At 42.1% G+C, this 26,363-nt stretch overlaps 1 protein-coding gene across 3 annotated transcripts in view; it reads left to right on the plus strand.

Moving 5' to 3' along the window:
- The window catches only part of PAX3 (paired box 3), a gene marked incomplete at its 5' end in the record, with an annotated part of 103,519 nt that extends 81,899 nt beyond the window's left edge, over positions 1-21,620 (plus strand). For 2 of the 3 annotated variants that reach the window (XM_080689094.1, XM_080689095.1), the window contains 2 exons: positions 20,671-20,917; positions 21,389-21,548. In XM_080689094.1, coding sequence (XP_080545220.1) covers positions 20,671-20,917; positions 21,389-21,423 — 282 coding nt within the window. In that variant the 3' untranslated portion in view covers positions 21,424-21,548. Of the gene's footprint in view, positions 1-20,670; positions 20,918-21,388 lie in introns of all 3 variants that reach the window. The other variant, XM_080689096.1, reaches the window with a different exon arrangement.
- Positions 21,621-26,363: the final 4,743 nt, after the last annotated feature.

Raw genomic sequence — 26,363 nt, forward strand, 5'->3', positions numbered from 1 at the left:
TCACATGTAAACTTCTTCTGCCATTTAGAAGCAGCGGTGGGAGCAATTATCTCTGCGATGTTTAACTTCTGTAGTTTGGGGCCATGGAAAAGCTTTTCATGAACGTGATTTGGTGGAAAGTTTTCCTGGAAGTAGGTGGACCCCATCCGCTCCTGTGAGGTGAGATGCAGGATCCCGTCTGCGTTTCTTAGAACCTTAGTTTTTATTCAATCATAAGGAAAAGAACAAGAACCTGTATTGTCCAAGTGAAAGGGCTAGCCTCTTGTATTATCTCCTATGTATCAAAATAAGTATATTATGCTGTAAATATCACATAAGCGCAATTGCTAGAACTTGAACTTCCCACTGTTAACCTTTGATTTCAAGAAACCCCACAATGACTGCAGAGAGGGTGGTAGGGTGGGAATCATTCCAATTTCAAGCGATGGGAAATTCCACAGGCCAGTTTTCCTGTATTTCTTTACTATGTCTCCCACGTTACTTGAATCCCTTACATGTTATTTTGCAAATATCCAGGGTATTTTGGGTCTCGACTTTGCATCTCTGCCTCAAATAGCCACTGGGATTCCATGTTGTTTTAGTTCTTATAGCACAACCAATGAGTCAGCAGGGAGATGGAAGATAGGAGGCTGCTCCTTCCTTCCCCAGCTAGAGCTGGAGACAAGGAGACAAGGAGGCCGTCTGTCTTGCCAACCACACTTTCAAGTCAATGGAGCAGGAAAATGGACTGGAACTGAGATTTCTATAGCCTTCGAGATTGATCACTTTACTAAGACGTTCTCTATTTAGACAAAAGGTGCCTTTCCTACTTTTGCTTGTCTGGCTTTCTTAAAAATAGTGTAAGCTGGGTGTGGAGATGCATGCCTGTCATCCACGTACTTGACACAGGAGGATTGTAGGTTTGTAGCAACTTAGTGAGGCTTTCAGAAACATAGGGAGGCTGTTTGAAATTAAAGATATAAATTAGGTCTGCAGTGTAGCTCAGAGGTAGCACGCTCCTGGGTTCAATCCCGTGTGTGTGTGTTTCTCTCCTCTCTCTCTCACACACACACACGTATTAAGGAAAATTTGAAAGAAAGAACCCCTGTATAACAACCTGGTTTACCTGTTAACTAAAGAAGAGAGTACAAAAAGAGTGGTGACCCCTTTGCTGCTGCTTAAGATAGAGAGGTGCTTGTGGACAGATCGGCTCACATTATGCCATCGATGGAAGTCAGCCTGTGCCTGCCCTGTCTCCTCTCCTCGCCACCTACCCTCCCCCTTCTCCACTCTGTCTGGTTCTGTCTGCTCTGCAGATTATTCAAGGAAGGTCCAAAGAGACTGTGACCCTCTGCCAGCCACAGGGCTGATAGGGAGGAAATGGGGGGGGGGCTAGAGATCCAGGATTCTTGGCTGATGGTCTAGACTCTAGTTCATTTTAGCGTGCATTGGAGTGAAGAGGAAATAGTTTTTTGGCAAAACAGGTAGAGTATTGGTCATATTTTAAAATAATTTAGGAAAGACTACTTTTCTATATTTTTAAGTTTGTTGCGGAGTGTGGTGCCGCACACTTGTAATCCCGGCATTTGGGCGATTGAGACCAAAGGAGGATTGAGGTTCGCGGACAGCCTCAACAACTACTCAGTGAGGCCCTTTGCAACTCAGTGAGACCCTTGTTTCAAAATTAAAAAAAAAAAAAAAAGAAAAAGGGCTGAGGATGTAGCTTGGAGGTAGAATGCCCCTGGGTTTCAATCCCGGTACTGAAAAAAAAAATTTTTTTTTAAGTTTGTTAACTTAGATTCATTTTTGTTGTTGTTTTTGTTACTGGGGATTGATTTCAGGGGTGTTCTTTTTCTGAGCTACACACCCAGCCTAAATTTATTTATTTATTTATTTTGAAACAGGGTCTCACAAAGTTGCTGAGTTGCTGAGGCCGGCCTCAAATCTGCAAACCTGCGATCCTCCTATCTCAGCCTCTCAAATACTGGCATTATGGGTGGGTATACACCATCACACTTGGCATTTTGATTTATACTCTAATTATCTAAGCCTAATAGTAATTAATTAATCTTTTATTAATTAATAAATATTAATTAATAAATGATTAATTAATCTTTTAACTTCTCTCAGTAATAAAAACACTGAATATTTATTGAATAAGAATAGAATAAATTTTAAAAATGTCTCTAGAGCATAGAAAAAGTTTTCCAGGGAAATCACTATTAATATTTTTGCATATTACCCTCCAGATCTTTTAGGGTCTTAACCTTTTAAAAAAAAATAATTGGCCGGGCGTAGTGGCGCACGCTTGTAATCCTCACGTTCGGGAGGCTGAGACAGGAGGATTGCACAGGTTCAAAGCTAGCCCCAGTTACTTAGTGAGGCTCTCAGGGACTTAATAAGACCCTGTTTCCAAATAAAATATCAAATAGCTCTGGGAGTTTAGCCCGGAGGTAGAAAGCCTCTGGGTTCCACCCCCAGTACCACAAAAACACAAAAACAACAACAACAACAAAAAAAAAAACCCACATAATTGATCTGGGCATGGTGGTGCACGCTTGTAATCCCAAAGACCAGAGGAGCAACGTGGTTCACGGACAGCCTCAGCTACTTAGTGAGGTCCTTCGGAACTCAGTGAGACCCTGTTTCGAATAATTAAAAAGACTAAAAAAATAGGGCTGGGGATGTAGCTTGGAGGTACAAGTCCCCTGGGTTCCATCCCCAGTACTGCAAAAACAAAACAAAACATAATTGAGATAGTTATATATAGAATTTTGCATTTTGCCTTTCTTCAGTCTTTCCATTATTTTTTGGGGAGGGGTACTCAGCATGGAACACAGGGACATTCTACCTCTGAGCTATATTGGCCAGTCCTAATTTATTTTTTATTTTGAAATAGGGTCTCACTAAGTTGCTGAAGGCCTTGCTAGGTTGCTGAGGTTGCCTGGGAACCTGTGATCCTCCTGTCTCAATCTCCCAAGTATTAGGATTACAGGTATACACCACCGCACCCAACCCCTACCTATTAATTTAAACTGATGTGCATACAAAGTTTTGTGGTCTTTATCGTCAGTTCATTGTAGAGTCAGATAATCAGTGGAAGCCACTTGACATATTTAAGATATTTGTGCATTTATTTGAGATTGAGGCCTTCTGAAACTTAGTGAGACCCTGTTTCAAAATAGAGAATAAAATATAGGGCAGGGGGTGTACCTGGGAGGTTGAATGCTCCTGGGTTCTATCCCAGACCCACTAATAATAATAATAATAATAATAATAATAATAAATTAGAGGTCAGGAGCCAGGATATGTGTGAACTATTGCAAAATGAGCTTTCTAGGTTTTTTTCCTTCTTTTTTTGGTCAAGGAATTAATAGACCCCATAAAGATACCCAAGTCACTTCTCTGTATGTATGCAAGGAAGACAATTAGTTTTTGTTTGGTGTCTAATTGATCTGCTCCCTCAAGCAAAGATTCTTTCAAAGCTGGGGCTCAGAGCCATTTACCAGATAGTGCTTTCTGGATCCCTTAGCCCTGTCTGCAGGAAAGGTCCCCATTTTGCGTGTGTGGGGCAAGTGTGAAACAGTGACTCCAGAGGTCATACCTCGGTCACACCTGTCCTGATGGCCAGTCAGTGTAGCAATGGCCTGACACCTGCTTGTGACAGTCTAACTCTCAGAGTACCAAAACTCACCTTCTAGGAGCTTTGGTCACGGTCTCCTGGAGTTGCTAAACGCCCAGGAGCAGGGCTTCACTGATGTCAAGTTTTCCTTGTTCTTAGGGAATCAGCAACTCTATCTAGGAATATCCTCATTTTACTTTTGGAGAAACTGAGGCTGAGAGAACCCAGTAGTCTCACTGACCTCTGTCCTGGCAGGGCTCAGAGCCAAATGGATCTTCCTTTCAGGTTTTTACTAATTCTCTTATGAATGCAAATAGCTTATTTTACTTGCTTCTCTATCCCAGAGGACATACAACATCCTAAGATGCTGTCTGTGGGTTCTGGCCCTGCCATTAAACTTGATTTTCCTGCCATCCTGGTCAAATGGCTTCACAAACAGAGGGTTGGGCTTGGAGTCCCATGCAAGGTTGGATTTGTCCAGGAACCAGAGGTTATATTCTCCATGATGGTTAGGAGTGGGGGGCATTGGCTGAATACCTCAGTATTTTCTACTTTCTCTGGATAGCTGTCTAAACTACATCAGTCTTATAGGAGATGGGGCTTATTATAAAGGACAAGACATCCTCTAAAAAGAAGACCATTCCATTCACTTGAGAGAGGACTTTCCCCAGTGGCAGCCTCCTTCTCCTCTTCCTCCTCCTCCTCCTCCTCTTCCTCCTCCTTCTTTCTTCTTTCTTCCTCTTCCTCTCCTTCTCCTCCTCGTCCTCCTTGTCCTCGTCCTCGTCCTCCTCGTCCTCCTCGTCCTCCTCCTCCTCCTCATCCTCCTCGTCATCGTCGTCGTCCTCCTCCTCCTCCTCCTCCTCCTCCTCCTCCTCCTCCTCCTCCTCCTCCTCCTCCTTTGTGGTACTGGGAGTGGAACCCAGGGGCTTTTCTACCTCTGGGCTATTCTCCCATGCCTATTTTATACTTTATTTGGAAACAGGGTCTCACTAAGTTGCTGAGAGCCTCACTAAGTAGCTGAGGCTGGCTTCAAACCCGTGTGATCCTCCTGTCTCAGCCTCCCAAGCGCGGGGATTACAAGCGTGCGCCACCACGCCCGGCTAGCAGCCTTCTTTTGAAAAGCTGTGTTTTCCTGGTATAGGGACAATATGGAACTTGGGGAAGTGTAGATGTTTATTCCTCCTTTGGCCCCAAGCAGTGCATTACTAGCACCTTCTTGCATGTTCGAAAGGGACAACAAACCTGGTCTTCGAGCACAGAACATAAAGGAATTCTACCATATGCCCAAGACATGAGATTCATTAACATTGGCCCATTTTCTTCTAATTAAATTCCCTTTGCAAGAAATACTGCCCTTCTCCCTCCCCCACTCCCAAACATCCTTAGCCAACCACCTCCCTGAACAAGACCAATTAAACTAATAAACTTTTATCATTTTGCACCCAACCTCGACCCGACTGCAAGCGTCACAGTTCTTTGGTTATAGCTTCTAATGATTTATTGAGAGAAATACAGTATCGGTGGGTTACAAAGTTTCTGGGAAGCTTTTCCACTCTGTAGTGTACAAAAATGGGACATCTTGGCTAAGCTTAGGGTTCATCAACCATTGCAAATGATTCTTCAAATGTTTTGGGTTTGGTAAAACCAGAAACACATTTTTGCCAAGCACTTTTCCTCCTTAATTTTTCAAACTGTGTATTTTAGGGAAAATTTGATCCATATGGTTTTGATTCATTTACTCTTATATCATTGACATTTTTTTTCCTACGGAGCCATTTGATATCCAAGAAGTTTTCTGAGCCCGCCCTCCCTTACATTCATTTTAAGCCTTTTCCTTCTTAAGAGGAAGTCCTGTTTGCAACCTCAAAGGTCATAAATTTTGAATACCTCTCAATCCAACAATACTTAAAAATACATTTGGAATAAATCTGGACTATTACGAACACATTTTATGTTTAGAGCAGATGGGCAGATTTTTAGTTTTTGGTTTATGAGTGAAACCAATGACAAACTAAGAAAATAGGTTGAAATTACCAAAAAAGTTTTATTTCTGAGAATGTTTAACTGTTATTAATAAATCCCCAATGGCAAGAGCTATGCACATAGGCCTTCTTTCAGATTTTTGCCCAGGTCTTCGGTAAGATGTAATTGAATAACCAGTACACCTGTCCTATTTCATGGATAATCTACTGAGGAAAGGGAAAAATTCTCATAAAGATTTGTGTGCCGGGCTTGGACATGCTGGGATGTTTTCTCCCCACTCCAAGGCTCAGGAACAAAGAGTAGGTCTGCAGATCTCATCAGGTTTATTGGCCATTCGTCTGAGACTGGTGGAAGCATCACAATCCTGCTGTCTTGAGATCCTCTTTCTGGAACAGACCCAAAAAGAGCAGATCGATCTCTTTGTCCTAACGAGATTGTGGTGAATGGCAGAAGATGCCAGGATCAGCTTCTGGTCTTATTCACCTCTTACAAAAGAGAACCTTTAACTCTACCACCCGCCCCATTGCCTTTAAAGAATAATATTAAAATTGAGATTATTAGTGTGTAATGTATGTAAATTGCATATTTGGTGTCAGCTACGCTTATTAGGTAGCTTCTCCGTTTCATGCATATATGTATTAGACTATCATGGTTCCATTTCAAATTCGATTTCAATTGCTCAGCACAGTTTCTTTTGACAAACATTTGTTAATCCTGAAACTTATTAGGGTAAAGCATTTAAGTGTTAATATGTGTACACAAAACTCAAGACAGCTTTTGATTTTGCTTGTCGGTTTTTGGACCACAGTGTGAACAACGATCTCGAATTCTTTAGCTGCAAGGCGAAATGATGACTGTGTGTCCATTGAAGATGTAAGGAAGGGCTGACTACAGATCAGCTTATTATGTGGATGGGATACAGTCATTAAAACTGGACCACTAAAAATGGCCTTGATGGGTGATTTCTTGTTTCATGTTTTGGTGTACATATTTTTCACCGTGCATGGAAGTTCCCTGCCCTTCTTCTGTACTGTTGATAACAGGTAAAAAGCAGAGAAGTTTGTACTGGTGCAGCAAGCTACTATTTCAAGAGAGATTTTTGTGTGTGTGTGTGTGTGTGTGTGTGTGTGTGTGTGTGTGTGTGTGGATATTTTTGGGCACACAAGCAGAGGTTCTCTAATGCTGATCTTGCTGCTGGTCAGTCCCTTGTTTTGTTTATTTGATGCACGAGTCACAAATGCTCTGACCTCCACCTCCCTCAGATCACTGCCAAGAACCGGAGAAGCAGGTGCTCTGCCACCAACCCACTTCCCAGGGGAGCCACTTCCTTTTCTTGACACTGTCCAGAAACTCATCTGTGGAAGAGAGAGGAGTGATTTGATTAAAGAGATTTGTTGGGTGTCAAACAAAGCTGGGAGGGAGAGACATTCTGCATAAGAGCCGCAGCTTCTCAAAAGCTGGAGCATCTCAGAAGCTCATTACCAGGGCAGGAGATGTCTCGCAGGCTCACAGAGGATCAGGGATGTTTATGATCAGAAATGAGCCGGTTCCAGCGCCACCCTGGAAACCCGGGGCCATTTGCGTGTGTCCAGCCTACACTGCCCTATTTCTGAGATGTTCTGCTCTGTGGGCGAGACGTTGCTGCTGGCCCATTTGTTCAATCCACGTGTCCAGTAATAGACCCTGGTGCCTTTGGTTTTTCTGAAGGCTGCGGTTGCTAGCCCTAAAGCCTATATGAGGTGAGCCCTGGTTTATTTCAACTCTAGCCGCGGCCTCTAGAGCCAGTTCCATTTGAAGGCTATGAGAGTAGCAACAATCTTCCCCAAATCTCCTTTTTCCAGAAAGGCAGGAGGCAGTGACCAATGACTGCAGCTTACATCACACCCCTGATGTGGGCCGCCAGAAAACCTTTTCCTGTTCGATTAGGACTTTCTGTGTCTTCTGGGTTGATTTAAACAGAAATTCTGTCTGTCTGCTTTGTACGTTGTCAAATGTGTGTACTTTGGTCAAATCAAATGCAACGACCCCATGGTTTTTAGGCTCATTTGAATTCCTCTAGCCATTGAGGAGGAAAAAGACATTGAGCGTGATTGCTTAGTTTATGCCCGTGCTACTAGAATAAGAAGTTTTTCTTTGTAGTTGGTAATACACAGCAGAGCCATGCTGGATCCTAGAGCAAGGCCAGTGGTCTGAATCGACCCTTTATATGTGGTTGGAATGCAATGTAAAGCTTTTAATTTATTACTGCATTTGCAAAATGGCAATATCTCCAGAAATCTGAATACTTGCATATTTATCCAATTAGGGCCTGAAAGTGTGCTTTGTTCTGTGGACACAGAAGACTTGATTCAGTCATTAGTTGTGTACTATTTTTTTTGTTGTTTTTTCTTCCCCTTAAAGAATCTGTCTCTGTGAAACAGTCTGGGTTTCATCAAAAGTGTATATTTTTCAAAGTATAGTATAATATTTAAAAATGACTCTTGACGTTTAGCTTGAGGTCAATAAACAAGAGTTTCTTGGATTAGTGATTGTATTGTCCCTGCTGATCAATCGACAAGATGGTAAACCAGGAAACTTTTGAGACAAGACAGCTTTTAAAATAGGTTTCTGCCGGGCATGGTGGCGCACGCTTGTAATCCCCACACTTGGGAGGCAGAGACAGGAGGATCACGCAGGATCGAAGCCGGCCGCGCGCGCTGGCTTAGGAGACCGTGTTTCCAAATAAAAATGTAAAAATAGGTCTGGGAGTGTAGCCCGGAGATAGAAGGGCTTCCAGGAACCCCAGTACCACCAAAATAAAAAATAAAAAAATAAAAAAAATAAAATAGGTTTCTGCCAGGCATGGTGGTGGCGCATGCTTGTAATCCCAATACTTAGCAGGCTGAGACAGGAGGATCTGGGTTCGTGGCCAGCCTCAGCTACTTAGTAAGGCCCTCTGCGATGAGACCCTGTTTCGTAATAAAGAATAAAAAAATAGTACTGGGGGTGAAGTTCAGAAGTAAAATGTGCCTGAGTTCAATCCCCAGTACCATGAATAAATAAATAAATAAATAAATAAATAAATAAATAATTTTCTGTTTTTAACTGACGTAGAAATTGTACATAGTCATGGGTACATTGTGAAATTATAATACACATATACTGTGAGTAATGGTCAGGGTAACTGGCATGGTCAAGGTTATAATCTGGGTAATGGCATCCCTGGTGCCTTAGACACTCATTATCTTTCTGGATTGGGAACATTCAGAATCCTCACCACAGCAAAGTGTGGTGGTGCATACTTGTAACCTTGGGACTTGGATTTGGGAGGCTGAGACAGGAAGGTCGCAGGTTCGTAGCCAGCCTCAGAAACTTAGTGAGATTCTGTTTCAAACATAAAAAATAAAAATAAAATAGGGCTGGGGATGTAGTTCCGAGATAGAATGTCCCTGGGTTCAATCCCCAGCACCCCTACTCTTCCCCCCAAACCATAAAAATACCCCCAGAATCTTCACTACTAGCTTTTAAATTTTTTATAGTGCAGGTCCAACTCAGGAACTTTTTATCACCCCAGCTATACACCCAGCCCTATTATTTATTTATTTATTTATTTATTTATTTATTTATTTATTACTTATTTTATGGTAGTAGGGACGAAACCCAGGGGCATTCTGCAGCTGAGCTACACCCTCAGACCTATTTCACTCTTTTCTTTTGAAATAGGGTCTCACTAAGTTGCAGAGGGCCTCACTAAGTAGCTGAGGCTGGCTAGACACCTGCGATCCTCCCATGTCAGCCTTCCAAGAACTGAGATTACAGGCATGCGCCATCATGCAGGGCCACCACTAGCTATTTTGAACTAGTCAGCCAGTCGCCGTCACCCACAGTTCTCCTGCTGTGCTATGGAGCATTGGGAGTTATTTGTTCCATCCAGCGGCCCTTCACGAGCCTGCTCACCATCCTCGGTCTTCCCTCGCTCCCTCACATCCTCCCCAGCCTGGGCTCACTTCTCTCCTCTGCTTCTTTGAGATCAACTTTTGAGCTTCCACCATCAATGAGAACGTGTGGCCTTTTTCTTTCTGCGCCTGGCTTACTTCATTTAACACAATTTAACACAGGAGACAGTCCTTTTGGAGAATCCCAGAGTAGTATTTCTTTTTCTTTTTTTTTTTCTTTTTTTTTTTTTTTTGGTGGTACTGGGGTTCCTGGAAGCCCTTCTACCACCCGGCTACACTCCCAGACCTATTTTATAATTTGGAAACAGGGTCTCTTAAGCCAGTGCGGCTGGCTTCAAATCTGCGCAATCCTCCTGTCTCCGCCTCCCAAGCGCGGGGATTACAAGCGTGCGCCACTACGCCCGGCACGTCAGAGTAGTATTTCTACATCGAAGGGAGTATTTCTTAGCTGTGATATGACCATGTGACTAATTCTTAGGCTGAACTAATAAAGGAGACAAGTATTATTTCAAGAAATAACTTTTTTTTTTCTCTCACAGAATACCAATGTGGCATTTGAGGTAACTCGCATTTTAAAAACCAAGTTAAACAGTACATCTGTTCCGAGATTCACAAATCCCCTTTCCTGGAGCTGAGCCTCTATTTGTCTGACTCCCGGGGAAAAATTCCAGCTCAGGGTCAGCCCTTCATAACTCCCACAGGCAGAATATTTTGCCTCAGCCCCTATGGATGGCGCATTACTGTATTTACACCTTGTTGAAACACACTCACTGTGCTTATTATAATCCAGCCTTCTGGATCTCCTTTGATAATGAGCTTCCAGAGAAATACAATTATGTCAAAATCATCTTTGAACACCCAGAAGCCAAACCTAACCTCATAATCAAGTTTTGTTCTCAAAGTGGGCTCCCTCCAACAATGGTTTGGGAAGAAAGGATTCTGAAAGAACAACGTAATAAAAGTCACAAATAGTATCCCTTTATCTTTCAATGTCCCAGTGCACATTAGCCTACTAAGGGCTCCAACAGCAATCATCTATCTATCATCTCTATCTATCTATTATCTATCTATCTATCAATCATCTATCTATCTATCAATCTAATCTATTTATCATCTATCAATCTATCTTCTAGTCTTTTTCCATGCTGGGGATTGAACATAAGGCCTCACACATGCCAGACAAGCACTCTAGCACTGAGCTACATGCTACACCCTAGTTTGTTTGTTTGTTTGTTTATTTATTTATTTACTTATTTATTTTTGATCCTTCTTCCTCAGCCTCCCAAGTACTGTGATTATACCCTCACACCCAGTTCCTTTGGTGTTTTTCATAGGTCGAGATTTTTTTTTCTTAGTTAATGTCAGATGGTCTCTTCTACCCCTCATGTCAGCCCTCTGTGTAAGAACTGGTGTGGGAGGATGGGGAGGGGTACTAATTTTAAAGAAAAGGTTATACACTATCTTAGACCTTTTAAGTTTTTTCGATAAAGGAGAGAAAAAAGGCAAGATAAGATTTCTACTTAGTGAATGGGTCGCAGCACAGTGTAACTCCTGGGTGTCAAGCGCTACTACCACAGGGCTTTCACGGAAAAATAACATGCAAGCCTCTGGCATGAAGTCCCCTTCTGCTTGACCCAGAAAAATGAGGCAAACATGGAAGCAGAATGGCATCGGAAGAGAGGCAGCTTCTGGATGGATGGAGAATTTTCCAGAATTCCATTCAGGATAAAGTAATTTTAATGTGCCCGAATAAGGCTCTCCCTAAAAATATAATATACTAAAATTGGTTATATTTAGCTGTATGTGGTGGCTCCTTCCTGTAATCCCAGTACTTGGGAGGCTGAGACAGGAGGATGGCGGGTTCAAGGATAGCCTGGGGAATTTAGCAACTTAGCGAAACTATCAGCAACTTAGTGAGCCTGTTTCAAACTAAAATATAGATGGGGGTGTAGCTCAGTGGTAGAGCTCCCATGGTTCAACTCCCAGTACTACTACTACTGCCAATAATAATAATGAAATTGAGTTGTTTATGTTTGAGGAATCGCAATCACAACAACATGGAAGCCCCACCTCAACAAAACTTCATTTCACTGGCTAAGAGTGGGCAGCGGAGAGGGTTGGCCTAGTATTTTCCTTGTTTTATTATTGTTTTGCCTTACTGAAATATAATAGTGACATGAAGACATTAAAAAATATCTCATATATCACCTATAACACAAGACACTGGACTAGAATTGGAAGCCTGGGACTTAACTTCGAAGACAAGAGACCCTGGTGTCTAGCAGTGCGTTTCTGTCACAAGCAAAGGATAAAGGGAGATGTGAAGATAGAAGGTGTAATGGAAAGAAAGGGATAAGCTAGCTCAGCGATTTTATTTTATTATTTATTTATTTATTTATTTATATTTTTGGCGGGAAACTGGGGGTCTAACCTAGGGTCTTCTACCTCTGAGCTATACTCCCAGCCCTATTATTTAGTATTTATTTTGAAACAGGGTGTCACTAAGTTGGGGAGGGCCTCACAAATTGCTGAGGCTGGCCGAGAACCTGCAATTCTCCTGTCTCAGCCTCCCAACTATGGGAATACACAATGCCTGGCTCTAATTCAGTAATTTTAGATTCACAGTTGGGGAACATTCTTTTTTTGTGTGTGTGGTCTACGGATTGAACCCGGGGGAGTCCTAATCTGAGCTACACTCCCAGCCCTTTTAATTTTTGTTTTAAAACAGGATTTCATTAAGTTGCTGAGAGTCTAAGTTGCTGAGGCTGGCTTTGAACCTGCAATCCAGTCTCAGTCTCTCAAGTACTGGGATTACAGGCATATGACACCAGGTTCAGCCAGGGAACATTCTTTTAATCACAAGATTATACGCATTTTATTTTGTTAAGATCTACAGGAGGCCAGGTGTGGTGGCGCACACTTGTATTCCCCGCGCTTGGGAGGTGGAGACGGGAGGATCACGCAGGTTCAAAGTCAGCCATGCTGGCTTAAGAGACCCTGTTTCCAAATAAAAATATAAAAAACGGGTGTCTGGGAGTGTAGCCTGGAGGTAGAAGGGTTTCCAGGAACCCCAGTACCACCACCACCAAAAAAAAAAAAAAAAATGTACAGGAGGACACTTTGTAAGCAACTTCACTGGGGGCTGGGGTATTGCCAGCCTACACAGTATTAGATGCAGCGATTGCATCACTTATGATTAGGAGCATCAATGAGTTTCTGGGGAAAAGAGAATTTTACATCGCCATTGGTTCAGTGCCCTTGGAGCTGAGTATGGGTGAAAATGAAGGTAGACAGGACCTTCACTCAGTTGCATAGTAGCATCTGGTTCTTAGAGGTGGTCTTATGTTTGTAGAGCTGCTACAGGCTCCGTGCACCTTAAGTGAACGTTTATTCCACATCATCCCAAAGCCCGTGAAACTGACCAGAAAACCAAGAGTATGCGACTCATTGACTTTTCCAAGAGTTGTCTCCACTTTCCATGGTTCGCAGACATGTTTTTTTCTGACATCTTCTCATTGGTAGTATCCTTAACCCAGTATCATTTGGTTCTTTGAGTTGATTCTTTTTTTTAATTTTATTTTAAGTATATGCTTCTTTTCTCCGCAGAGAAGGGTAGGCAGGCATCGCTTTTGTAGTCTTCAGGCAGCTGTAGAAGGAGTCCTATGACTGCCTCTGGCACCCAAGGAGAGATTTCCCTGCATCACAGATGATTGGGAAGAAAGACGAGATTTCCTTGTTGAGCTGGGCAACTGTCTTCCTCCTTTAGTAGGCTGGAATGTCTGCCACCATAATACTGGAGTGTTGGGTGGAGGCGAAGGTTTTAGGGGAAAAGGGATATAATGTAACCCAACATCTTTTGCTCAGGAGGGGTCGAGGTGAAATCCTTTTTGCTGACAGGCAATGTACATTTCTAGTTTTTGGTGTTCTTTGCCTTGGCTGGAGCTGGGCAGCTGTGGTTCAGCTAGATTGGCATTTATGAGTGATTATTAACGTGAAACTGTCCTGCATTTTCTTAAATACAAGTTTAGTTTATGCAAAATTAGAGATAAATTTTTAAGTGCTGTCTTATTGAAGTATTAAGGGATGCCCAAGAACCTGTCCCTTTCTATATTAGAATCCCAAGTCCCAGAGGGATAATTAGTAATTAGCAAATGTGTCCTGGTGAAACCAGGAGGTAGCTTTGATTTTCCACAGTCATGCTCTTGGACAGACTTTGGAAGCAGTTCGAGATGGGTTCGAGTGAACACCCTGTAGAGGGCTACTGTGGTGGTGAGAAATTCCCCCACATCAGAAGAGTTAACAGCAGGTAATGTCATTCCTCTGAGAGAGCTGAGCAGAGACTCTGTGCTAAGTGATGAATGGGGGTATCTAACCCACATCTGCTTCCCATTAGAATGGAACATGGCCCTGACATCAGTTAGAGGCATTTGTCAGGATTCCCTGGACAGAGCTTCTGTAAATTACATGCTGCAAATGTGTCAGGGTCAGATAAGAGGATATCATTAACTCCCCCAAGTCGACTCAGCGCTCTGTCAGCCCATCTCAATGTGCTAAGGGCCAGCCATTTTTTTCTTGAGCCATTTTGTTGTATTTTTCATTCATACAAGAAAAAAAAAATGCATGCTATGCTTTCCCCAATACTGCACATGTTCTTTCCTCATAAATCATATTAATTGTAGACATGGTCCCAGAGCACATTAAATGCAGGCATGCGTAAATGAATTAAAACATATGAGAATTTTATTCCGCCCATGAGAGTCTAGTATAGTCAAATACTCACCGTATTAACTGGCATGCTTTTTCATTAGGTGGAATGAGCTTTCTCTTAGTGGGTTTTATTGTACTGATAGTAGGTAGATATGGTTCATCATTTGCTAGAAGTAAAACTAATATATATATATATATATATATATATATATATATATATCTCACTTAAGGTGCATGGAGCCTGTAGCAGCTCTACAAACATAAGACCACCTCTAAGAATATATATATTATATATGCATACACACAGTCACACTTCTTGCAAACCATTTCTATTCTATTTGCTTAGGTTTATATTTCAATCCTCAAATCCTAAAGAATATTGCTGGGCTGGGGATGTAGCTCAGGGGTGGAGTGCTTGCCTAGCATGTACAAGGGCCCAGGTTTGATCCTCAGCACCTCAAACAAAACACCAGAAAAAAGACAACCAACCAACCAACCAACCAACCAACCAACCCATACAGAGCACTGCTATCAATTTAACAGCTTAGCTCTGTTGAGAAATAGATACTCTATAAAACCAATAAGCCGAATCATTTTCATAATTGGTCCTAGGCCTGGAGGTGAACATATGTATCTCCAAGAGTTTAACAGAGACGATTCTAACTATCCTCCTTACAAATAAAGCTTGGGAATATATGCAGCACATAAGCCCCACTTTTCTGGCACTCACATTCTTTCATCTTGCATTAAACATAGCTATTTGTAAAATGGGAGCTAAGGAGTAACTTAGAGTACAGCCTTGTTCTGGGCATTTTGCAGGCCCTGGCTCTCTCTGGTTAGGTAAAGGTCAGGGAGCCTTCCCCAGCTCTCAGGATGGGTGAGAAGGTCAGCATCCAGACCTTCAGAGAAACTTGTGCCTCCAGGCAACTACCCTTTTACAGTTTTCAAACAGACAGGACCGAAATCTAATTATTTAGATGCTAATCAACTGCAGGATAATTCCTAAGGCATTTGAATCTGAAGATTTTTTTCCCCCAGGAAAGTCTCAGCTACTTAAATGGAACCCTTTTCAGCCCCCAAGATAAAGTAACTTCTAGTTAGTTGACTCCAGTGATGAGTCCACTTGTTGGTGAAAAACATTTGAATTTTTTTGTTTGAATATGAAAATAAATACATTGAAAGAAAAATAGGTAGTCAATAGATTTTTGGAAGGAATAGTAGAAAGCTTAAAAAACCCTTTATATAATGCAAAATGTAACACACAATCGTTTTTTTTTTTTTAAAAAAAAACCTTTATATAATGCAAATTGTGGTGCACAATAGTTTTTAAAATGTGTATTAAGTGCTAAACCAGAAGAACAGTCGATTAAGTAAGAATAAGAAAGAAAGAAGGGGAAAAAGATACAAACCAGGATTCCTCCTAAGGATAAAGTGGCTAGATCCATATCCTGATTTGCTAAGGCATTTTTGATTTCTGATCAGCTCCAAGCACTTTCAACTGACAGTAGAACCCTACTGCTGGGTCAAGACGAATACTTCCCAGACACCTCATTTTCAATGTAACTCTCAATTTGGCCCATAGTGTTTATCTTTTCTATTTCATCTTACAATAGAAAAATTAATTCAGGAGAAATACGGCATGAATTGCAAGGAGTTAGTTTTTTCTGAACCATATAATCTTCCAATCGAGATATAAACAACCTATTTGAGTTTCTGAAACTTGAGAATGAGTTTAAAGAGATATTCAGAAAATGCCTCTAATAATGGAAATTGGTGGTGGTGGTGGGGACCGGCAGAAGTTTAAACAGGAACTGCCATGCTCTGAATTTCTTTCAAAGGGTCACCTGGAAGACAGACTGGAAGTGCTGCCTGGGAAGCATTTTAGAGGTGACAGTTTAGAAATCTGTCTCATAGATTTTTATTTTATCAAATGCCTCCAATACAAGGTGTTCACAACTCAAAGTAAAAACCAAGAGCCTGTGAGCTCCTCTGTCTTTAGCTATGGGATGGAACAGAGACCTTTATTTAAAGGAAAGCTCTTTTTGGGCATTGCATCTCCCGAACTGCCCAGGCATCTTAAAAGGATGTGATCAGCTTTCAAGAGGCAGAATTGAGTAGCCTTGAATTTGTTTCGGTTTCTTTGAAATTGTTTGTGAAAAGCAGGCAACTGTATTTTTCACCCATCCCGATGATTAAATCCCCAGCCCTTTTTATTTTTTATTTTTATTTTGAAACAGGGTCTCCCTGGGTTGATGAGAGTCTAACTACTTGCTGAGGCTGTCCTCAAACCTACAATCATCTTGTCTCAGCCTCTCAAGTAGTGGGATTATAGGAATGTGCCACCATGCCCAGCTTCTGCCCCAGTTAAACAAACAAACAAAAAAAAAAAGAAAGAAAGAAAGAAAGAAGGAGAGAAAGAAAAGAAAGAAAGGAAAAAATGCCAGCCCTGTAGTAAAAATATCTTGCTAATGGTTTAAGAGGAGGAAAATCCACTTTACAACCAATGAGTATTTTATTTTGGCTTGAAATAACAAATTTCTTCAGGAAGAACACTTATAAAGAAATCTTGACAAAATTCTTAGAGACTATAACTGGACCCCATTCTGTAACCATTTCGAAGTAGTTCTAAGAAGTTTGTTTACTGACTTTGTGTAGCGAAAGAAATTTCCATAGCTTCCCTTTGAACCACATGAAATACCAAATCACTTTTAAAGAAATATACATAAAAGTATGAGACCCTTCCATAGAGATTTGAGGTTTTAAATTATGTTAGGGGAAAGTAACGTACTTTTTATTGATATATTCATTCTCCCCCGACACAGATTTCTTTTTTAACTTTTAAATGACAGGTTATTAAAATAGTGTGTTTTCTCAAGGTGAAATACCGAAGTCAATTACATGGTAGTTATCATTAATCTCAACTTTAGACCAAATGTAGAGAAATACTACTACACCATTCCTATCCTTATAAAATCCTTTTTTTTTATTTTTTATTTTTTGCATCAGGGTAAGTTGCCAAGCTTCTTACTAAGTTGCTGAGGCTGGCCTTGGACTTGTTAGCCTCCCTTCTCAGCCTTCCATCCTTATACAATTCGGAAGCATGTGCTTTTATATAACTTGTGACGATCAATTACAGTGGAGATGAGCCTTTGGGAGAGGATGTCGAGTCTGGGGCTCTGTTAGGGAGACAAAGAGACCATAGATAACTGATCCCAGGTTCCCTCTTTTCCCATGCATGGGCCAGTGAAAGTATTGGGCTGGGGAGCTGTAACTTAGGGCCCCTTCTTTAGTTCTAAAAAGCCTCTCCCTGGGAGCCTTTGAGAGGCTTTCTATTTGCTGCCCTGGAATATGGGCCTGGGGATTCTACTATGCTTTCCCCACCCCCCCAAAAGTCATATTTCAAGGTCTTTTTTTGGTGTGGTACTGGGGATGAAACCCGGGGCATTCCACTTTCGAGCAACACCCCGAGCCCTATGTTTTATTCTTTGAGTTTTTTTTTTTTTTTTTTTTTGGCGGGTCTGGGATGGAACCCAGAGGCATTTGACCTCCGAGCTACACCCCCTGCCCTATTTTTTATTCTTTATTTTGAAACCGGGTCTCACTGAGTTGCAGAGGGCCTCACTAAGTAGCTGAGGCTGTCCGCGAACCACGATCCTCCAGGTCTCAGCCTCCCGAATGCTGGGATTACAAGCGTGCGCCACCACGCCCGGCTTCCTTATTTTGAAATAGTGTCTCACTGAGTTGTGGAGAGCCTCACTAAGTAGCTGGGGCTGGCCAAGAACCACGATCCTCCTATCTCGGCCTCCCAAATGCTGGGATTCCAAGCACGTGCTTCAAGGTCTTAAAGTTAAATTCTGTCCTGAAAATTTTCAAAGGTATCAACTACAGTTATTACAAGAACAAGAATGTGAGTGGAGTTTTTGCTTATAGGAAGGGCTTCTTTCTTTTATTTTAGGAACCTCTGCTTTTGTCCCCCCTTCCCAACAAAGTTATTGCTGCCTTCAAAGTTATGCAAGCAAGGAATGTTTGGTGGGGGATTAAAAAGAGTTTACCACAAAAATAGTCATCAATAGCTCATGGGAGAATGTGCATGTTAGAATAAAATCCTGATCTGAGCTATTCAACTCAGAATATGTAGAAAATTTCATCTCTCCCTTACAGTGACATGCCATGAATTAAATTTTTATTAAGTGTCTTCATAAAGGATATTATCAATTTAAAATACATTTTCTTTTTATCTTCTCCCACTGGGTATTTTTCTTCCCTGGTCTGATGGAGTTATACATTTGCCTTTTTTTTTCCTTCATGTTTTACACAGCCTATTTACAGTAAAAGTTTTGCTTTTTGTTATTATGTCCCTTCATTAAGAATATCACATTTTTTTATATTTAAATTTTTTCTGTCCACTCTTGCTCATCAGGCCACTGTACAACGATGTGCTCTTGATTTGAATGGAGTATGTTTGGCACAGAGCGACCTCTATTTAAGACACCTTAAATAGGCACCACTAAATTGGGTTGAAATAAAGTATTTAGTGAGGTAATATAGATAGTAGAGTTTATGAAGCTCCATGCATACACTCTAAAATTATATGCATAAGCACAAAGAAAAGAAGAGCAGGAGGAAGAGGAGAAGGAAGAGGAAGAGGAGGAGGAAGAAGAGGAAGAGGAAGATGAAGTGGCTCCCATGTAAATGAAAGAACATCCAGAAAATAGTCTATTATTATTAATTATTATTATTATTATTATTATTATTATCATCATTTTTTATGTGTAGTAGTGGGACTTGAACTCAGAGGCATTCTACCTCTGAGTTACATTCCTGGCTCTATTTTACTTTTTATTTTGAAGCAGGGTCTCACTAAGTGGCTGAGGCTGGCCTTGAGCCTGCAATCTTCCTGTCTCAGCCTCCCAATTACTGGGGTTGCAGGCATCAGCCCCTATGCATGGCTCAGGAAACAATTTTTCTTGTAGCTCTGTGTCCTATTGATTCTTACTTTATTTTGTGACTTACTTTCCTGCAGTCCTCAATAAGACAAAATTATACCACCAATGATTATCTTTGAGGATATAAGAATGTAATTTAAGAATATAATTTTCAGAGATCTCAAAAGATCTATTTCACCACCCGTCTCAAGAAAATTTAAATACCTGGGGTGACTTCAAAATCTGGACATACTTGCTTTACCACCCCCTTCCGGCATCCCCTGTGCTTACACACCCAGTACTCAAATGAAATGAAGAGTAGAGGGGAGAGGTGGCCTGAGGTTGACGAACAAATGTATATATTCTCCTCTCTCTCTCTCTCTCTCTCTCTCTCTCTCTCTCTCTCTCTCTCTCATCTATCTCTCTATCTCTCTTTCTCTTTTCTTTTCCCTTTCCCTCTCTCTTTGGTCTCTTGGGGCTCATTGATGATGGATCAGTTTAAAGTTTTAGTTCAAGAAGAATTTGTTTAACTCTAAGCTTATGCAAACCTTTCCCAAAGGAAGTTCTGGGATGGTTGCTCTGGAATCTGAGTCAGAATGTTTCCCAGGATGCCAGGCTAGCCCACAGCTTCTGGCTGGAGCCTTGGGCCCAAGCTTATGGTGCCTGAACTCCTTAAACATGTAGACCTCAGCCAGGCATGATGGTGCACACATGTAATCTCAGTACTTGGGAGGCTGAGACAGGAAGACAGGAGGATAAGAGGTCCAAGAACAGCCTCAGCCATGAGTGGGGTGCTCAACAAGCTAGTGGAACCCTGTCTCAAAACAAAACAATATATTTTTTTTTTTTTTTTTTTTTTTTGCGGGGCATTTGATCTCCGAGCTACACCCCCGCCCTATTTTTTATTCTTTATTTTGAAACCAGGTCTCACTGAGTTGCAGAGGGCCTCACTAAGTAGCTGAGGCTGTCCGTGAACCGCGATCCTCCAGGTCTCAGCCTCCCGAATGCTGGGATTACAAGTGTGCGCCACCATGCCCGGCGAAACAAAATAATTAAAAATATATCTATCAAAGCTTACATATGTATACATAGATAGGTAAATAAATAGAGATATATAAAGTCTATTTAAAATCACGTGAAACTTTCAGATGCAAATGTGATTAAACATTTTTCTATAGAAACAGATAAAATTTTTTTCTCTGTACCTCTTTTCTTTGGAGTCTGATTTTGTCGTTGGGGACATGGCATAATCTCTCCCTTGCTCCCTTCCTCCTCTCCTTCCTTCTTTCCCCTCTCCCTCCCTTGCCCTGCTCCTGTCCTTCTTCTGAAGCTGCAGTCAGATGTTATCATGGGGCATGATGGAATATCGCTGCCGCTTTGAATCGAGGTCACAGTCTTTGGAACAAGGCTTTCACAGATTTCCAAAGACGGGCAAAATGGACATTCAAGTTATTTCTCTCATCTGAGCTATCAAGGGGTTCTCCTTGCATTTTAACTTCTTGCTATCTGCTTATCTTAGGTAATGGGACTCCTGACTAACCATGGTGGGGTACCCCATCAGCCTCAGACGGATTATGCGCTCTCCCCTCTCACCGGGGGCCTGGAACCTACCACCACCGTGTCAGCCAGCTGCAGCCAGAGACTAGAGCACATGAAGAGCTTGGACAGCCTCCCAACGTCTCAGTCCTATTGCCCACCTACGTACAGTACCACGGGCTACAGCATGGACCCCGTCACAGGGTACCAATATGGGCAGTACGGACAAAGTAAGTCTGGGGCTTCCTAGGGTTAATCACTCCTGCGAGACAGATAAATTCACCTTTTGCTTAAGAAAGGGGGAATTGGAGACATGTTGAAACCTAACATCCTAGTATCAATTTCGTGGCCAAGCCAGCTGATTTTTCGAGCCAGGGCTCCCTTGTATAATTATTTTCTTAACTAATGTCAACAACATCTTGTGGTTATTAATTGCCAGTAGGTAAAACACGAGGGTTGGCCAGAATGAAGTAACCCCTGGCATTAGAAACACATGTTCTTAATGAGGTCAGCTCCTGGATCAGATGGGGTGTAATCCCAGGGACACAGAGTTATGTCAAACTTGTCTCAGGAATAAAAATATGAGTCCCGATCCTTTGATACCTCGGCATTCAGTATGACGTTGTCAGGCTGTATCTGCTATGGCCCCTCACTGTGCCTTGTCCCGCATGACCTCAAACGCTGCGTGTGCTTCCTTACAGGTGCCTTTCATTATCTCAAGCCAGATATCGCATAAACCAACTGTCCTCTCGGAGCTCAATCAGTTTCCGATCTCCACAGCCCAGACGCAAAGAACCTTCTCAGAAAAAGAAAGAAAAAAAAAAAAAAACACCAAGTGGGGGAGGTGGAGATAAAAGAGAGCAGTTGATTTTCTTCTGGAAGATTCCCTCGGATTGCTTTCAGATTCTTTTGAACACGATGGACAGAAGTGGCGGAGCGAGGCTGACCCGGAGCGACGGAAGCCCAGCGCACGTTCTAAGGCAGTGTTTCACCCGGCTACGTATCAACATATCCCAACCCTTTCTTGCTGATGATCAAAAAGCTGAGACATTCCATTTGTGTGTGTGTGTATGTGTGTGTGTCTGAGATTCACCTGGAGGGGTGAATGTTCTAAGAGCAGAGTGTTCTAAAAGATAGTAGGAGAATACTCTAAAGTGTAACCTGTTTGATGTCCACGGCTGACATTGCTACAACTTTAAGAAAACTGCTCACTTAATGACGCAGGAACGAAGGAATCCCTGACTTTTTACACACTGGAAATTGATATAAAGATAAATGCCACCATATCCTAGGAAGCTAGACTAGATGTAAAGACCCCCCCCCCCCAAATAAATTATTTGTCATCCTGTCCTCGTTTGTAATCTAGTTGTCAATAAATGTCCTGGACACGTCTTTGCCAACGGGATGTTGGATAACAGGAAGGAAAGCACGTTCTCTTTTCTGGTGTGGAGAGAGGTGTAGGACATTTCCCCAATCCATATTGATCGGGAGGCCAGCGTGGGCAGGGGAAGGGCGTAGTGGAGAAATGACATGTGTTCACAGATCTGCTTATCCGTGTGCAATACTGTGTACCTCACAGATGCTTTGGCGATGGCCAAGGTGATAGAAACAAAATCCAAACTATATTTTTGCAGGTGCTCTTATTATTATTATTATTATTTTTTGCAGCCCGTAATTCATTGTGGTAGAATGCAGCGATGTTTGCTATTTCCTGGACAAATGACACCCTGGCTTGCTCCTTTTGATTAGAGACCGTGTCAAAGAATAATAATGCTTTTGAAAATGATTACGTTTACATTTCTTCTCTTCTCTATGAATGGCGGGGGGAGGGAGAACAACAATGTCTCTGTGGCTTTCCTGTACTTTTAAATTATACAATGATATCCGATATGAACAGATGAGAGGAACTGAGGTTTACAGAGGTTTATGTGGTGACATTTTAGAATGTCAATAAATTTGTCGTTTGAAATGCGAGGAGGAAAAAGAAGTCGGAAGGCAGTGTTATTTATTTCTTTGGATTCTTGGACCCACGAACGAGGTAGGCACCCATACATTCCTTTTAGAGGTGAGGACTATGACGTAGTGAGCTAGTGAGCAGAGGCCTAGGACTCGGTTTAGTTCATACATTGGAGGGCGATGGACCGGGAGAAGTGGTATCTTTGTGTCGCAGCCTCAAACAACAATGTGTTGTAAAAATGTCTTTCATGTAAAAATGTGCAGTAAATATTTACTATTTATAATGAATAAACAGTTATAAAAACTTGCCCAACATTGCTTTTTTTGTGTGTGGGGGGGGAGAGCTGGTAAATAGAGTGTAAATAAAAAACCATGGCCCGGCCAGGGGAAGGATAAGAAAGCGCACTCTTCACATCTAGTGTCCCCTGGAGGTGACACCATCGGGGAGCAGTGGGCCAATAAGTCACGGAATTCATGATTATATTCTCTCGAAGACGCTTGGTTGAAGAAACTCTCTAGTCCACCATCTTGTCTCTCTCCTTGGTTCTCTCTGAGCTGTCTTAACTCTTCATTGCCACATGGAAACATGTTTCCTCCAGTGTTCCAGGCTCCCTGGCTCTCCCCAACCATCCTCTCCACTGAAACAAAACAAAACAAAAACACCAAGCTTTTTTCTTTCTGGTACTAGGCATTGAACCCAGGGCCATTCTATCTCTGAGCTATACCCCCAGCCCTATTTCTTTTACTTTGTATTTTGAAACAGGGTCTTGTTAAGTTGCTGAAGGTCTCACTAAGTTGCGGAGGCTAGACTTGAACCCGCGATCCTCCAGTCTCAGCTTCCCAAATACTGGGATTTCAGGCATGTTCCACCATGCCCATCACAGCTGGCTTGCACTAAAAATTTTATTAGAGGCTCTTGTATTTTATTTTGGCAGCTCGTTCCAGCCTCTATAAGATACGACTGCCCATTTTGCTTCCTTTCTCCTCCCTTACCATCTGCTTCTCTCCTGCTCTCCCTCCCTCTTTTCCCTACTTCTTCACTGAGAGTCCAGATGTGCCAGGCGCGGTGCCTAATGCTGGGGTTGGTGGAGGCAGTGGACATGCCCTGGGGGGTGAGGTACAGAAGCAAATCACAATTTCAATGAAAGCTGAGGACTGTTATTACAGGGGAAGGAATCATAGTTCCCTTCAAAGCCTGTACTTGTATCAATATACCCCTCCCAGCATTGGGTGTGGAGCGAGGGGTATTTCTCTTTTCCATAGGAGAAAACGAAGGCAAAGAAAGCACACAAAGTCACCCAGCGGCAGAGCTGGGATGTGAACGCAGGCGGTCAGATTTTAGAACCTAACTCTGGGGTGGGAGGATATTACAGTCAGAAAGATCTATAAGAAAATGGCCCAATTTGGTAACTGCTAGTCATAAATGCAAAGTAATTAAAAGGATATACAATAGAAGAGTTAATTCTTCAGTTGCACCACTCACATTTCAAATGTGTGATAGTCACATGGCTGAAAGCTGTTGCACCGGGAAGCATTGCTATAAAACATTCTGGCACATTCTTGCAGAAAGTTCTATTGGTCAACTGACCTAAAACGCATGAGCGTTTTCCCAAGGAAGCTGGCTGTGCAGGCCCAGGCCTGTGACCCCATTACTTGGAAGGCTGAGATAGGAGGATCACAGATTTGAGACCAGCCTAGCAACTTAGTGAAGCCCTCAGCAACTCAGGAGGCCCTATTTTAAAATAGTATATAAAATAGAATTTAATCCTTAGTCACACACACACATACAACAATAACAACAACAACAACAACAACAACCCCAAAACTTGCAAGAACTCAAAATGTAGTAGAAAGCTGGGCGTGGTGGCGCACGCTTGTAATCCCCACGTTTGGGAGGCGGAGACAGGAGGATCGTGCAGGTTTGAAGCCAGCCGCGCTGGCTTAAGAGACCCTGTTTCCAAAATTTTTTTTAAAAGTATAAAATAGGTCTGGGAGTGTAGCCCGGAGGTAGAAGGGCTTCCAGGAATCCAAGTACCACAAAAAAAAAAAAAAAAAAAAAAGAAAGAAAGAAAGAAAAGTTTCCAAATTTTAAAATGCCTTACCTCTTCTTAGCCCACATACTTATCCTCTGGTCAATTATCTATTAAAAAATAACAGAAAAAGAGTGGTAAAAAGGTAATTATCACTGAACACTTAACTTTGGTTGTGTTGTTTAATGCTCACGAAATCCATGAGGATTATTATTATTATTCTAGAAATTTAACCCAGGGGCATTCTACCTCTGAGCTATACTCCAATTCTGTTCTATTTTTAATTTTGAAATAGGGTCTCACCAAGTTTCGAAGAGCCTCATTAAGTTGCTGGGGCTAGCCTTGAACCTGTGATGCACCAGTCTCGGCCTCCCAGGTACTAGGATTACAGCGGTGCACCACCACACCTGGGAACCAGTGAGCATTACTAGTTTCAATTTACAGATGAACGGACTGAGGCCCAGAGTTGTCCAGTCGCTGGGCCAAGGCCACCAATAGCAGAAATAGCAGAAGCAGCAGAGATTTCCACCAGCCTGAAGGTAGAAGTGGTTTTATTTATCTCCTCAATGCTGCTTGCAAAACCCACTTTATTATGTCAACCTGCCCTTGTGCCAAAGTCAAGTTGCAAACAGGCATTCGAAACAATTAGAATTCACTCCCAGTATACCAGGGAAATGCTGCCAGGATTTGAATTTTACAACAGACACTTGTCTGAAGTCATCAATTTTATTTCTCTCTCTTGATCTCAGGACTCACTGTGGTATACTCTCTCTCCCCAACCGTGTGTGTGTGTGTATGTGTGTGTGTGTGTGTGTGTGTGTGTGTGTGTGTGTGTGTGTGTTACTGGTGACTGAATCTAGTTCTGTCTCCTAACTACACTCCCAGCTTATTTTCCTTTTTTTTTTGAGGTACTGGGGATGGAACCCAGGAACATTATACCTCTGAGCTACACCCCCAGACCTATATTTTTATTCTTTATTTTGAGACAGAGTCTCACTGAGTTGCTAAGGGTATCACTAAGTAGCTGAGGCTGTCCACCAACCATGATCCTCCTGTCTCATTCTCCTAATGCTGGGATTATAAGCATGTGCCACCATGCCTGTCTCTATTTTATTTTTTTAAATTTTGAAACAGGGTTTGCTGCTGAGAGCCTCACTCTTTTGCTGAAGCTGTCTTCAGCAACTGGCCTCCTGTCTCAGCCTCCCAAATACTGGGATTACAGGCATGCCCCTCTGCACTTGGTTTCCACTAACCTTTTATGGGAAGGTCTCATATTTTATTTTAGCAGTTTATGCCAGTCTTTATAAGAAATATTACTGCTGGTTTTATCCACTAGGCCCGGCTTCATATCTCCTTTATAAATACCTTTGTGCATGCCCTTCTCTTCTTCCTGCATGGCTCTGACTTCTAATGTTCTGCTGGTACTTCTCATGTTTTAAAGGTCTCTGTAGATCTTTCCCCCCACCCCCATCTCCATTCAGTTTTTTGTTTATTAGCATCTAATCACTCTCCAGGAAATGACCTGAATTCCCCCCTCCCCGAGTTGGGCTCATACTCTGATCCCCCAGGACCAGCTGCCCTCAGGACTTTGAACTCTTGACCTTCAACAGAGGTTGGACCTGCTTATGCCTGGGGTTCCCCTTTCCACACAGTTATTAGAGTCCATTTGAAAAGCCCAAACTGAAGATGA

This window comes from Muscardinus avellanarius (genome assembly GCF_963383645.1).
Source record: "Muscardinus avellanarius genome assembly, chromosome: 2".
Classification (NCBI taxonomy): domain Eukaryota; kingdom Metazoa; phylum Chordata; class Mammalia; order Rodentia; family Gliridae; genus Muscardinus; species Muscardinus avellanarius.